Source organism: Lepisma saccharinum, chromosome 15 (genome assembly GCF_977018435.1).
Source record: "Lepisma saccharinum chromosome 15, izLepSacc3.1, whole genome shotgun sequence".
Classification (NCBI taxonomy): domain Eukaryota; kingdom Metazoa; phylum Arthropoda; class Insecta; order Zygentoma; family Lepismatidae; genus Lepisma; species Lepisma saccharinum.
In genome coordinates this window covers 18,206,809-18,222,068 of record NC_139243.1, presented here as the reverse complement: position 1 = coordinate 18,222,068, position 15,260 = coordinate 18,206,809, and the positions used below count along the sequence as shown (strand labels likewise).

General features: G+C 36.9%; 1 protein-coding gene across 3 annotated transcripts in view; it reads right to left on the bottom strand.

Moving 5' to 3' along the window:
- The window catches only part of LOC145999407 (uncharacterized), a 33,331-nt gene extending 18,314 nt beyond the window's left edge, over window positions 1-15,017 (bottom strand). For all 3 annotated transcript variants that reach the window (XM_083136361.1, XM_083136360.1, XM_083136359.1), the window contains exons 1-3: window positions 14,786-15,017; window positions 4,295-4,456; window positions 1,144-1,694 (exon numbers count right to left, since the gene is read on the bottom strand). In XM_083136361.1, coding sequence (XP_082992487.1) covers window positions 1,144-1,694; window positions 4,295-4,456; window positions 14,786-14,962 — 890 coding nt within the window. In that variant the 5' untranslated portion in view covers window positions 14,963-15,017. The remainder of the gene's footprint in view (window positions 1-1,143; window positions 1,695-4,294; window positions 4,457-14,785) is intronic.
- Window positions 15,018-15,260: the final 243 nt, after the last annotated feature.

The window sequence follows — 15,260 nt, the reverse complement described above, 5'->3', positions numbered from 1 at the left end:
TTCCCAATTTAGATTTTAACATTTTGCGAGAAATTATAGATAAAAGTAAGCGACTTCTAAATGTGCCTTTTTTCGGTTTATTTTGCCTTTTTTTCCATTTTTAGTGCCTATTTACCACATTATAAATGCCTTTTTGCCTGCCTATTTTAACTAAAATAAATGCCTGAACTTCCAGGCTCTAGTGATGACACTGATAGGTGAAAGGACAATTAAAAAGAACACCCATATCCAGGCTGGGATTCGAACCTGGGACCCCTGACTTCTTGAACTTTGAAGTCTTGCATTTTACCACGATGGCTGAAAGCAGCAAAACAAGTTTTCTATCTGCTTTGAGTATGGAAGATGTACTTTTGCATAACAATAAGGAGTTTTAATTTTTTATATTACACACTATGGAAGAGATTTGGCATTTGCAAATTACCCACTTAACAAGTTGACAGCCACAATAAAAAAAATCTCTGGGGCGACGATGTTTTATTATGAGACTATGATAAAAACGTTCAAAGCAATATGTTTCTTGATGATAAGATGAAAAATTGTTTATTTTTAATTATTTTATATGCATGAGTCATAAGTAACTGATGCAGAGCACCATCACGTGAGTTATATTTGACTCACAGCATATTGTTTTTTGTTTTTTTTCTGAGCATTGAGTCCTTTGTTATTTGTAACATGACTCTGTCATATACTATTGTATTGATATCGTTTGAGGAACTGGCCAGCAATAATTCAAGGCCAAATGTCCAATTGGAAAAACTTTAAAGCAGTTTATGAATGAAAATGGTTTTTTGTTTCCTTGCCAGATTTAAGTTACATTTAAAGGCAAAAATAAATATAAAAGAAGTTATCCACGCTTTGTAAATTGTTTATATTAATTGTAATAATAACAGCATCACTAAATAAGATTTGTACGAACCATCTGCAAAATTTTGTCCACGGTGCCACTCTTCACGTAACATGTATGTTATAGCATGGTAGCATGAGTTGCCTATGCACCACGAGGCTCCCAAGGGAAAGAGACATGCGAGTTGAATATGCTTCATGAGGGCCCAGGCATAAAACTAGCATGAGTTAAATAACAACTCACATGGCAGTTAACGTGTTAAGGGGTTATCATGTGCAAACAAATGAAAGGTATTTTACCTCTGTTGTGAAGATGCTCCCTGACACTGCTCCTCATTTGTACTGCTTTTTGCATGAGCGACAGATGACTCTGCAAGATCCTCACTCAATATCACTAAATCATCATCATCCTCCTCCTCCTCCTTAATGGATACATCACCATCATGAAAATGACCACTGTCATCTAACTTAGACTTGTCACTTTCCGAAATGTTCTGTCGAAAACCGGACACAAATTCAGACCCACCAACAACCTTGCTACTCACAATAGTAGAAGCATTATCTTGAGATCTGTTCACATAGTTCAATTCAGCTGAAAAATGCTGTTCCAACTTGCTGTGATCGAGGACATTACTTTGTAGTTCACAAGTAACCTCGTGCTTGGTGACTGTTCGATCTTGCAGCCAAACACTATTCTGATCTGTCTCTTCTGGAGAAACAAACAAACTGTCTTCATTCTCAGTCTTAATAAACATAGAGGCAGCAGTTGCTTGTGGAATTGGAGATTCTGGTAACACACTTTCCTCAATGCCACCCTTGAACTCCGCCAATGGCCACAAAGGAGATGAATGCTGGAAGACGATAAAAGATAAAAAGGTGTAGATGTTCAGGAAGTGACAGCATATCCTGTACTCTATTGTCATAGGAGTAAAGTCCACCCTGTATAGTTTCCAAATAGCTACTTCTCACACACAAAATTTCCTTAATTGTGTGAAAGGATGCCCGCAGACTTTCCCCCTTGAGATATCTGGAAAGGCTTCATATACTTCAAATTTTGAAATTGGGGGTTGAAAACATGGACGAGGGGTGGCATGAAAGACAGCAGATTATGTGCCTATGCAAATTATCCTAGTTCCAGGGGTGCTGTATGAGAATTCTCTTAACTGGAAAAAGCATCAGCCTACATTTTCCCCACTGCTGTCCCCCCTCCTCTCCCCCGAGAAAAAATCCTGTGGGTGGCCTTGATGGTTCACACTGCTTCTTGTAGTTATGATAGAATACAATACAATCAAATATGTTACGTTTTAATTAATAATGTTTCAATACAGAGTGTTTCAGAAATACTTGAGGGGTTTCAAAAATTTATTGCAAGTATTGAACTTTCGTTAATGAAACCAGTTCAGAATTAACAAGGAACTCCTTTTTTTTTTTTTTTTTATACGTACAAATGTTGAATGTGTGCACCATGGGTGACACGGCACACATTGACACGATAGTCTACTTCTTGCCACACTTGCATCAACATGGGCCTGTCGATAGTGTCTATCGCTGCAATGATGTGCTCCTTTAAGGCTGCGATATCATGCGGTATCAGTGAGACGAATACCCTGTCTTTGATGAAACCTCACAAAAAGAAGTCACTAGGTGTAATGTCTGGAGATCTTGGGAACCAAACATTACACAAAACACAGAAAGTGATGTGGGTGATTTGAGTGTGTCGCTTAGTGGCAGAGATATGAACTCTCAGCTTAACAAAACATACACGCACAAACTGTTTGTTCTGGACGTAAGTTCAATAGTTTACTTGCAATACATTTTTGTAGCCCCTCAATTATTTATGAAACACCCCGTATATTCATTGTGTTTTTATGATAAATATGATGAATGTGTATTGAAACATCATAAATTCAAAAAATATATGCTTGTTTACATTACATGTATGGTTTTACTGTATTGAAGTTCTCATACATACATCAAATTTATTATCACCTGCAACAGATGTAGACACATACATACGCACACACTCATATACACTTGTGTGTGAATTTAAGCATCCAATGAATAGGAATTGCTTCACATCAAACTGTGAGCAGGTTCCAAGCTTGTTCGTCACACAAAATAGAGTACATGCTGTAATAAGTTGAGAAATGAGTAGGTGCTCAATTTTATTCATTCGTCCCAATGAATCGTATAAACAAAACTCTGCATGCATTCATTTCTTATCATTTACAGTATAATTCCATTTTGTATAAAAACTTACTCCCCTCAGTGAGGCAATCATACTTTGAAAAGAATTTTAAAAAGCATATTCTTAGAAACCAAGCTGGTGCAAAAGCACGCACGAGGATTCCCAGTTATTTTGGAAAAATTAACATCTTCATTTTCCCATATTTTCCCAGCAAATTTTAAAATAAATTTCCAGACTCTTCTGCTTTAACATGCTAATAAGCAAATATCCTGCTCTTGCTCTTCAGAGAATAAAGTTTATCTAGCATTGTTCAAAATAAAAAAGGGCCTCCCCGATGGTGTAGTGGTAACATCGTTTCCTTCTGATCAAGGAGTCCCGGGTTTGATACCCGGTGGAGGCACATGGCACAGTGGTTTTGGTTCGGATCCCACTTTAAACTGTAGGTCCAGTCCTGACTAGCCTTTATGTGCATAAATTGAACTTTAAAAAAATATATAATTCAATCAATCGAAATAAAAGAATAACAATAAACTCAAGAAAAAAATGGATTTTTTCCCATTTCTAAATCGTTCAAGGTGCAAAAAACCGTTGCTTTTCCACAAAATTTTATGTATTTTCAAAATTCCCTAACTTTACCATGAATTCTTCACTCAAACGTTGGTTTCCCTAACATTCATACAATTTTTCAGGGCAGTAAAAACCATGTATTCGCACATGCATCACGCTTAGAAACATAACTTTGATATTTCAACACCCTTTGACAACCAATGCATCACTTATGTGCCTAAGTTGATAGCTTCGTCACAAAATACAATTCAACAGTAAAATATCAGATTGATTGAGTGATTGATTTTGTTTATTTTACTTTACTTTTCTGCCACTTTGGCTACTCGCAAAGATGACGACGAGTGATGATATGATGAAAGTGATAGAGGAACACTCACAAAGAACACACACATGCCCAGGCCAGGATTATGCTGTGTTAACCACTCTGCCATGGAAGCCAACTTGGACTTTCAGAAATAAATGCAACCTTTCATAATGGAGTGACATGACAAGCTGCACTTGCTGCATGTTGCTTGTGCGTCACTTGCATGGACTGTTTTCTCAATAGCATGCGTTGTGACATCTCAGTCTGTTGGTCATGGACATGAGTTTTACTTATAGTTCCTTTTTGGTCTTATGGTAATGGCAATATTGCTACTATTACATGCAAAATTTTACAATCTTGTAATAATTTTAGTACCCAATAAAAATACATACCTCGAGATTTGATTTAATATGTTGTTTGCTTTGTGCTGCAGAAACATACTCAATGAGTAAATTTTCAGATTCGTGGCACATGTCTCTGAATTCCTGGAAATTCTCTAATTTGCCTATGCATGAGTGACATATGAATTTTGGTAAGCAGTCATCTTCTGTTATCTAGAAAAACAAATTAAAAACATTAGTGAACATATAATCAATTATTTTGTGGAAATGAAACAACATGCTTTATAGTGGTTTGTTTAAGTTATTCATAGGGTGACCATACGTCCTGTTTTGGCCGGGACAGTCCAGTTTCAGAGTCAGTCCGGTCGTCCCATCCATATGATTAAAAAACCACTATTTGTCCCAGTTTATAAAAGTCTAGGAGTTATTTTGAAAATTAAGTCTAATTTGAGACACATTTCATGTAAAAAAGTGTATTGTAATGCGTGTCTTCAGTTATTTGTAGAGCAGTGAATAAGCATGAAGTTTCTTTACGGAATTGCAACAAGAATTTAAAGTTGTCTTGACTCATACTCAAAAGACAAATCTAGAGTTGTGTCTCTGATATGAGGGGTAAGGTTTTCGGGGAGATTTACAAACTGTTGATGAAAAATAAAGCTGCTCTTAATAAGATTGGTTCTTCTGCTAAATACTTCTGGCATTACTAAACTTCAGCATAGGACTAACATCAAAGGTTGTTCAGAAAGGACGAGAAAGTCATACCGAGATTATAATAATTAATGCATTTGGACATTGGGAGATCATAATTCATTCATTGTTTGCGATGTATCATTTATGAGATCCATCCTTTAATTAATAATACGTTAATAATAACAATAATTTTATAATTAGGCCTAACCGATTTTTCAGGAAGGGGGGGAGGTAAACTGATCTCTTTAGGATGTCCCATTTTTGTGTCAAAATATTATGGTCACCCTAGTTATTCATGGTTTCAACCAATAAACATTGGTTTTCAGCAGAAAATTGTATGAACTTTAAAAGGAAAAACCTTGTGTTGTTAAGGGCCTCCCCAATGGCGCAGCGGTAATATCGTCACCTTGTAATCAACGGGTCTCGGGTTCGATACCCAGTGGAGGCAAATAGTGGTTCAGATCCCACTTTAAACTGTGGATCCAGTCAACATTAGCATTACTGTGCATAAAGTGGACTTTAAAGCAACCCACGATCGGTCGCAGGTGGTCGCCGCACTCACTTTCAATTTTAATGAATTGCCATTTTAACAGTATTTAAAATATTGACCTGTGGTGCTCTCTAGCTGACTTTTAATGTGTCACAAGCAATATGATCACATTCTAATGAGATGATACATGTTAATAGAAAAATACGAAACATGTCTAAGTGATTTTATATTATATATGTCTAAGTGATTTTATATTATATAAGATTTGTGGAACACAGATGGAACTGCCCCAGAGTTCTTCATGGCAGCTTTGAGGAACGTGTGGTATTTTTTTGCACTTAGATGACATACGGTATTATGCTGTTTGAAAACAAACATCTTCAAACAAATGTGTAATAAAGAAGAAGGGATATAATAAACAGATCACTTGAAGTGTACAAAAAATAAACTTCAAAAAAATAAGATTCAGTGAAATGTGCCTTAAAAGTAAGAGTGAGCACCACACTCACGCCTGACTTATGGTGTGAGTCAAGCAAACGCAACCGATAACAGGTTAAATTAAAAAGGATAAAACTTGGACACACTGCATATTCCTTATAACAATTTAACCCTTTAAAACATGTGATTTTACCAGAAGAAGACCATGTTTATTGTATTGGATCAATAATTGATTCATTTGTTCTCTTTTACTTCACTTTTTCAGCCACTTTTGGCTGATCGTAAAGATAAGGACTGATGTTATGATAAAATTGATGAATGGACACTTACATAGAACACCCATACCTATTCATACCCAGGACCCCTGGCACTGTAGCTTGCTGTGCTAACTACTCTGCCACTAAGGTTGGCTACTTGGATCAACAAGTGATGACAATACAAACAAGTATAAGGTATGTTATTTCATTTGTACAAATTAAATTACTGATTGCATGTGGTAACATGGATGATTGTGAAGAACTTTATTATCAATTATCTTCTATGATATGGTAATTATCTTTACTCGTGCTTGGTACAATTTATTCCTCAACCTCAAACTAATATAAACTCTATGTCGTAACAGTTCTTTCAGGTTTAATGACCAGTTTACGGGTATGTACGTGTACATAATTTCAAGGTAGTAAGATGACAATTCAGAGAAGTGAACTTGGGATATACAAAACTATAATGCACAACTGCTGTTCCACAAGAATTACTATTGGCAGCAGCACAGAAGGTTTGACTGGGCATTGATAATGAAATGACTAAGCTCATTGTTGCCAATATACAGGGGTTACCCTTTCCAATGACACCCAAATGCCAACTTCACTTCCATGTAAAGCACCATGGTAAATGCAACAAGAGTCTCTAGCACCTGGACTCACAGTATAATCATCTACAACACTTGTTGTTTTGTCATCCATATAACTTCGTAATGGGGCTGTTCATTGCCAAACTTTTCCTGGTGTGTCCCTAAATAATTTTGTTCGTCATCTGGTTGCCCTAATAGTCAATGGGCCAGCCAAGATGTTGGTATAATTTGGGGGTACAAATTTTCCTTTATACCACACTTACATGGTTATGAATGGATGCCAAAAAAACATGATTGCCATCTCAAAGTGGTAGCTAATAGAAATGGCGGCCAATCCAAGATGGAGGATGTTGACATTTGAAAAAATGACTAAATCTCTGAAACTAACGGCCCGATCTCAACGAACTTTTTTTTAAATGAAAGCTTAATATATATTCTATATATAATGTTATCTTTAGTTTTTCGATAGGAGCAACCGTTAAGCAGTTAACCACAGATTAGTAAAACAAAATCAAATTTTTTACTATTAATTTTATATTTATCATTAATTTATAGTGCTGAGTCGATCGGTATCGACGGTTGGTATTTTTGCACCAATACTAGCAGATACCATTTTCTTGAGTTGCTAGAGGCGCGGCCAAAACCAATTGTCTTTTTCCATTTCAAAGTTTTGTTCACCTTTTCCTACTTACCTTTGGTTTTGAAAAGAATGAAAAACAGTTGTGCATTTGTTAAATGAACCTGTACTCAAGTTTCCAGGAACAGCAAGTGCGTGATACAAAGATCTGAACGCAGATAAGACTCGTGGTCAAGTATCTTGCAAATCAAGCATAACAAGAAATTATCCAAATAGGAGTTCGCTGCTTCTGTTTAGTTCTGTTCGAAGTTTACCAGGCTTTGTTCGTACAGATGCGGTCTCCTGTAACAATAACACCAATGAGGTCCCGAAAGTCAACGATGCACCTGTTGGTAATCCTTCCACTTTCTTTAGAGACCTCCCACAGTCAAAAAGGTCATCGCCCATGAAAGTGGTGGACGTGTCTCAGACATAGTACATAGCATTTTCCTGGGAATTCAAATACCTGGGCTAATCCCCCTTTTCCTTTCCAACTTTAGACTTTTGTTTGTCCCGACTGGGTTTCAGCAGGCGTGTTTCGGCACAAGAACGTGGCAGGGGGATAATTTTCTTTGAACGACAGTTAGTTTCTGGAAAGTGCAATGATGGGTTTGGATTTCCTCCCACGCCAAGTGATAGAACTATGCATTTATTTTTTCTTAGAAATCATTTGCCGAAAGTATATTGAAAGCAAAGTCACTTCGGAATACCACTGTATTGAAGTCAATCGGCTGATATAATGTAATAATAATAATTACACAGACACACACATATAATTTATATATATATGTGTGTGTGTGTGTGTATGTATATATATATATATATATATATATATATATATATATATATACAGGGTTTTCGTAAATGATTGTCGGGGTTACAAACAAGCACTGTATTTTACATAATAAAGATAGATACATGCAATTTTTTGCAAAATGTTAGAAAACTCACCAAGTTTTTATGACAAAGTCACAAATGTTCCATGTGCTCGCCTCGCGATATCCTGCAGATATCTAAGCGATAGTCCATTTCCTGCCACACTCGGGATAGCATATCACGTGTAACACTGTTGATGGAATTCGTTATGCGTGTTTTCAGTTCCTCAATGGTAGTGGGTAATGGGAAACTGTATCTTTTACATATCCCCAGAGAAAAAAATTGCAAGGAGAAAGGTCAGGGGAACGAGGTGGCCATGATGAAAGGTATTCATCCTCATCACTCCCGTGCCCAATCCAACGTTGTGGTAATGTTCTGTTGAGCAATGATCGCACTTCACAGTGGAAGTGAAGTGAGGCTCCATCCAATTGCATGATGAAGGTGTTAGAATCTTCTTCCACTTGAAGATAGCCACTCATTCCACATATCCAGTAATGTCAATCCCGTAACCGTTTTCTCCATGAAGAAGAATGGGCCGTGCACCTTTCTCGTGACACAGCACAAAAAACATTCACTTTAGGCGAGTCCCGAACCAACTCAACAAACTGATGACGATTTTCCGTTCCCCATATGCGCACATTGTGTGTGATTACTTTTCCACTTAGGTGGAATGTCGCCTCGTCAGTGGAAACGAAATTCCCGATGAAATTGTCATCGTCAGCCATGAGATTTTGCATATCGCTGACGAAAGTTTCCCGTACACAACTGTCGTTACGTGTTGGCTTTTGATGCAGACTTAGGAGGTATGGTTTCATGTTTAGCCGTTTTCGTAGAACACTCCATAATGTTGTCTTCAGAATGTTGAGTTCCTTGGATCCAGCAGGAATCGATTTCTACGGGTGCCGTAGATAGGTTTCACGAACTCGCTCCACATCATGTTCCGACACTGATGGTCGACCACTGCTTTTGCCTTTGCAAATGCAACCTCTTTCTTTGAACTGTGCATGCCACCTTCTAATCGAATTGTCTGACGGTGCATCTTTCCGACATCGCGCACAAAAATGTCGTTTCACAACTGTAACGGACCTCGTTGCGTGATATTCAAGGACACAGAACGCCTTCTCACTAGTAATATCCGCCATTTTAGAAAACTGCCGCCTGGCGGCAGAATCCGGAAACTTGTTGAGTTTCTCAACAATATGGTGCATTTGTGTTCACCGTGTCATTCACCCAGATCGATTACAACAATGAGGAAACCCCGACAATCATTTACGAAAACCCGGTATATATATACACACACACACACACACATATATATATATATATATAACCTTCTGTCATTTTAAATTTGGAATTATACAAACAAGTATCGGTATCGGCATTGGTATCGGTGGGTATTGGTGAGAGTATCGGCATCCGTTCAGCCCTATTAATTTATTAATAATCTAGGCATCTGAGAAGAAAATGTTCCAAACAAACATTGTAGCGTAAACACTTATCTTTAATTTGACATATTACACTTGTTGGTTTCTACCATAGAATTCATATAAAACAAAGGAATTATGTAGTGTGTGCATCGAATTCTTCTAGCAGCATGTGTCCTTAGTCCTATTTACTTACACGTATTGTAACTGGCATTGACTATTGAGCAGTATATACATGGACGTCCGCAGGATTTTTTCCAGGGAGGGGCAACGAAGGTATTTTTCCAGGGAGGGGGCAAACGAAGGCAAATTTTCCCCAAAAATAGTGTTGTTCCCTAAAAAACATTGCTTAAATTTGAATTTATGGTGTTCATGCAATAATTAACACATATTATTGTGGCTAAAATGAAATTATATGTGTGAAATACTTATTTTTTTGGTTGACTTTCATTTTCCAAGGGGGGGGGGCTGTGGCCTCCCCTTGCTCCTCCTTCCGAACGCCCATGAGTATATTATTGTTATATACATGCAATAACATTTAATAATAATCATAATAATTGACATTACTATTGTTATTATTATCATTAATAATAATATTCATAATAATAATAGTTGTTTTTGTTGTTGTAGTATTAACTAGCCATTAATTTTGTTTAATTGTTACCGATGTTCATGGAAGAATGTTATTGATTGATTGAAATTAAAATTTTGTATGCATCAGCACTTAGGCTATTTTCACGCGTCATATTATATGAGGCCAAGCCCCTTACAATGTATAAAAGATAACCATGCGTGTCTCTAAAATCTCCTTACCAAAGGTGAAAACCGAGGCGGTACTGGAGCACTCAGCACATATATTCCTATGAGCAATACACAGGAGACCATACATACAACCATACAAAGGTAGCCTCCCTGATGGCTTAGTGTAAAGTCGTCGCCTTGTGATCAAGAGGACCCGGTTGTATGGTGAAAACCAACAAGCGTAATATGTCAAATTAAAGGTGTTTACGCTGTAACGTTTGTTTGGAACATTTTCTTCTCAGATGCCTACATTATTAATAAATTAATGATAAATATAAAATTAATAGTAAAAAATTAACTACTTAACAGTTGCTCCTATCGAAAAACCTAAGATAACATTAAATATAGAACATATATTAAGCTTTCATTTAAAATAAAGCTCGTTGAGATCGGGCCGTTGGTTTCTGAGATATAGTTTTCAAATGTCAACATCTGCCATATTGGATTGGCCACCATTTCTATTAGCTACCACTTTGAGATGGCAAGCATGTTTTTTTGGTATCCTTACACATCCACATAACTGTGGCATAAAGGAAAATTAGTACCCCCAAATTATACCGAATTCTTGATTTTGGCCACTTGGCCCATAGACTATATAAGCTTTACATTGCAGCATGATAGGATGGCTATTCAAATGTTATTTTCAACGAAGGTAAGAATTTCTCATGTAAATCGATAACAGAAATGTGTTTAGCAAACCTTTAAGATTATATAGCAAGTAATAAGTTACCGAAAATTACATTCTCCTGAACCTAAGAATTAATATATTAAAGTGCAATGGCAGGGTAGCTCAGACGGGCTAAATATAGTATATTCTATTAGCTACCTCTTTGAGATGGCAAGCATGTTTTTTTTGATATCCTTACACATCCACATAATTGTGGCATAAAGGAAAATTAGTACCCCCCAAATTATACCGAATTCTTGATTTTGGCCACGTTGCCCATAGACTATATATATATTACAATTAGTATATATATGCACAAAGAGCACCAAACTTGACGTAATTTTGGTCGTCCCTAGCTGTCATGGGTCTATAATACAAACATTTAGATTTTTACACTACGCTTCTATGTTTCCTCTTCTTGCGAGTATGTGTAATTGAACAGCGGAAGGAAAAACTCCCCAAATTACAAAGAAAGAAATGTATTAAGTGAATAAGTGCATGATATTTATTATTAAACACTATGCCCTATCCTATAACTTAATATTAACATATGATTTTTTGTATTAAGCAGACACTTTCCCCTCGTATTTTTGTCCTTTTTGTGTTGGGTTACAGCAAATTTTAAAATTATAATTCCTGTAAATAAGAAAGCTCTAGAGGTTGCGAGACACAAAACAGAATATAAATTATTTTTTGTAATAACTATTCTTCTCGATAAATGTGTATGTATAAAATAGAGAACTATATTTTCTAGCCATGAGGAAAAGTATGACATCACGTAAAAAAGGAGTCAGTTATTAATAACAACTATAAAAATAAAAGTACAGTCGTGTGGTATTATTATGTAGGCCTATTATTCTTGACCAGATTCACAAGAATAAAGAACTTAAATTGTGAAAATTGCAAGTGACATAAACAAGTGCTGTGCAAATTTTAAGGTTTTCTTGAGTTCCAATATTCTTTCTGTTGTTGACGATCATCTTACTAAAATGTTTAGTTTCACAGCAATGATTATTTATCTACCATGTTCAGACATAATTTCTGAGGTTAAGATGAAATTAAACTTGCAATTTAATGTAATAGCAGCACCCCCAGCATCAAATTCCCCATGTATTTCAATGGGAGAACAATTGCCCATCAAAAGAGTGGGGACACAACAGGGGTGCTGCCACCTACAATAGTTTGCTTTGACCAGGCCCATTGTCCCTTCATCCATTTAATCTTATCATAATTCACCCATATTTAGACAGTTAGACAAGGGTGGCAGAAATGCAACATTAAGTAAAGTAAATCAATCATTGACAATATAGCTACTGTATAATTCAAAAGCTACAAGGAGGGCCAACACCTAAAAGAAAAAAAGTTACTCTTTAGTCCCTACCTTACTGTGGAGTATTTTCTGTAACTAGTAGATATAATTCATAAACCACAGCAGGTGGCTCAGTCGGTAACGCATCTGACTACCATGCTAAAGGTCCCGGGTTCGATCCCCGGCCGGTTCAAATCCGGGAACTTTTCTAACGTTGGAAGCGGCCCCGGCGCCCACCCAGCATCGAATAACATGGGTACCTGGGGAAACCTGGGGGGTAAAGGCAGTCAGGGGCGTGGTGCTGATCACATCACCCCCACTCACGACCGGATCAAGAAAGTGTTGCACGTTACCCCCCACACCCCATATATGCCTTCATGGAGTGGTGCTAAGCACAGGGGAACACTTTACTTTTTTTTAGTGTAAGGACAATGAAGGGATAATTCCGACAATCTTAAGTTGTGAAGGGGGGGGGGGTGATTGTTTCTGAATCGCAACTGCATAAATACATATTTCCGAGTTCTAAAAACTTTGATAAGGCCTTTACAACCAAACCTGGTAACAGTTCCTAATGTTTAATGATTTTTCTTTGTTTTATAGTAGAACTAGGAAGTGTTTTAGAATAGTAGAAAAAATTGTGGGAGTAAGTTTGAAGCTCAGAGAAATTAATTAGCACAGTTAAAAGCTTCACTAACTATTGTTACCAGAGAAATTATGATTTGAAATATAGCCTATGCAAGCAAGCAATCTTTTTTCCCGGTAAACTCAAGACACTTTGTACAAAATTTTCATGCGAGGCTCAAAGGGGGTTTCATACTCAAGACCAAATATTACATGATTAGGTGTTTAAAGTATTTAGGTACATTATTTTAATGCTAAGAGCCCTAAACCAGAACCACATAACCTAACAATGAAAGGATTAAGGATATTTTATTAACGTTAAGAGCTCTAAAGATATTGTGCCTAACCTAACAATGAAAGCATTTAGCAATGAATTACCCCTTCACACCCAACACACATGAAGTAGATGGTAGCAGCAGTCCATATCCAAGACTACAGTAAACAAATGGCTGCTTGCAAACAAAGGATAATATATAGCAGAAGTATATAGAAGGGAAAAGTTGTTCTCCAGAAAACATGCAGTAGGTTATCATGAAGACTTTGAAGTATGTGTTAACAGACATAATTAGAAAACAAAAAATGGAAAACAAAATGTCTCTGCGCCATTCGACATTCAGAATTAAACGTTCGGGACTTCGACCCCAAAACTTGGTACCAGTTTCAGAGATTGGAAACACATTAAAATCGGATATTTTGTGTTTCGCATGGTTCGTACTTACAAATTGTGTATTGCGGAACATAGTTCAAGGTGCAATTATGCTTTTTACATGAAAACAAATGCAATTATTCACATTCTGAGTGCTTTTTTTTATTCCTTTCTTCGCTTCCGGAACACACAATATGGCAGGCACATCTTGACTCATGTTGTGGGTATGCAGTGTTTCAACCTTCTTCACCGAAAAATACCTACTATCATGTTCGTCACTGGTGGAAATTATACATCATGCATGGGTAGCTGACAGATAGCCTCACGAACCATACACGGATAGCCCCACAAACCATTTACGGATAGCCCCACGAACCATTATGCACGGTAGCTGACCGATAGCCTCACGAACTATTTCCAACAAGGTTAGGTTAGGTTTGGTTACGTTAGGCAAGCATAGTAAAAAAAAAAAGGAGGAGTTGAAACACTGACAGGGGTTTACATCATCAAACGTATGCAGCATCCGGTTGTTGTAGGGCAAGCAAATGAAAGCAATGGCAATTGTGCGTCAGTGAGATATTTCTCTTGAAAATACATGATTTACCGGTCAAATATATTCCACGATGAAAGAAAATACCTTGACGAACGTTGTAAACCTTGGAGAAACTCATTTCCGTAAGTAGTTTCTTGTGGAAAATTGAAGAAAAGTGTCTCCGCTGTATGAAACTGTTACCCAAAACTTTTCTGGGAAGATAAAAAAGAAGTCCTAAAAATTCAGGGGGTTGGGGGGGGTGGACCCTTAGATGGTGAACTCCAAAACAGGTACAGTGGGATAAATGAGTATTGCCGTGGAAATTGTCCATCACCATGTTCGTACACTTTATTTGACCCAATAAGAACTTCAAGAATTAAAATAAAACTCAAAACAAGTTGTAGACATCTTCTGCACTAGCATACATAAAAATCCATAGCTTAAAACCACATAGGATGAAAGAGAAAAATTCTTGAAAATAGTCATGGACAATTTGCACGGTAATACTCATGGATCCCACTGTACCGGGACAGCTGGAGGGTGTAACGAATGAACAAGTGTTGAAAAATATAATACACTCACAATAAGGGATAAACAATTTAATATTTTTCCTTGAATATCTCGTCTCTGTCCTTCTTCTAGATACAAGTGAAGTTTCAAACTAGTTCTTGTCAAACACAGTCTACATATATTATGATAGTCCTCTCCGATTTCTGTCTGACGATGAATATTTTTATTCAGTAGTTTGAGTCTCATCATTTCAGAAAATGTCACACAAATCACATTTATAAGAAACTTATTTCTTCTTCATAGATAACTAAGAAATTACATGTTATCAAAACGATTTCTTTTTCATTTGTTATAGTCTGTGACCATTGAATGGTTGTGCGATTAGTCCCAGACCCCGGATTAGAACTTATATTTGTGTAGTGTCTGCTGCCACGTTCTTTTTCTGCTGGAACCTCAAAAGAGATGCACGTGGCACCAAACTCGGTCTTTCTTTTATCGTGATTTCATCATGCCATGTATGCAATTACGTCTGTAACACATACTGTGA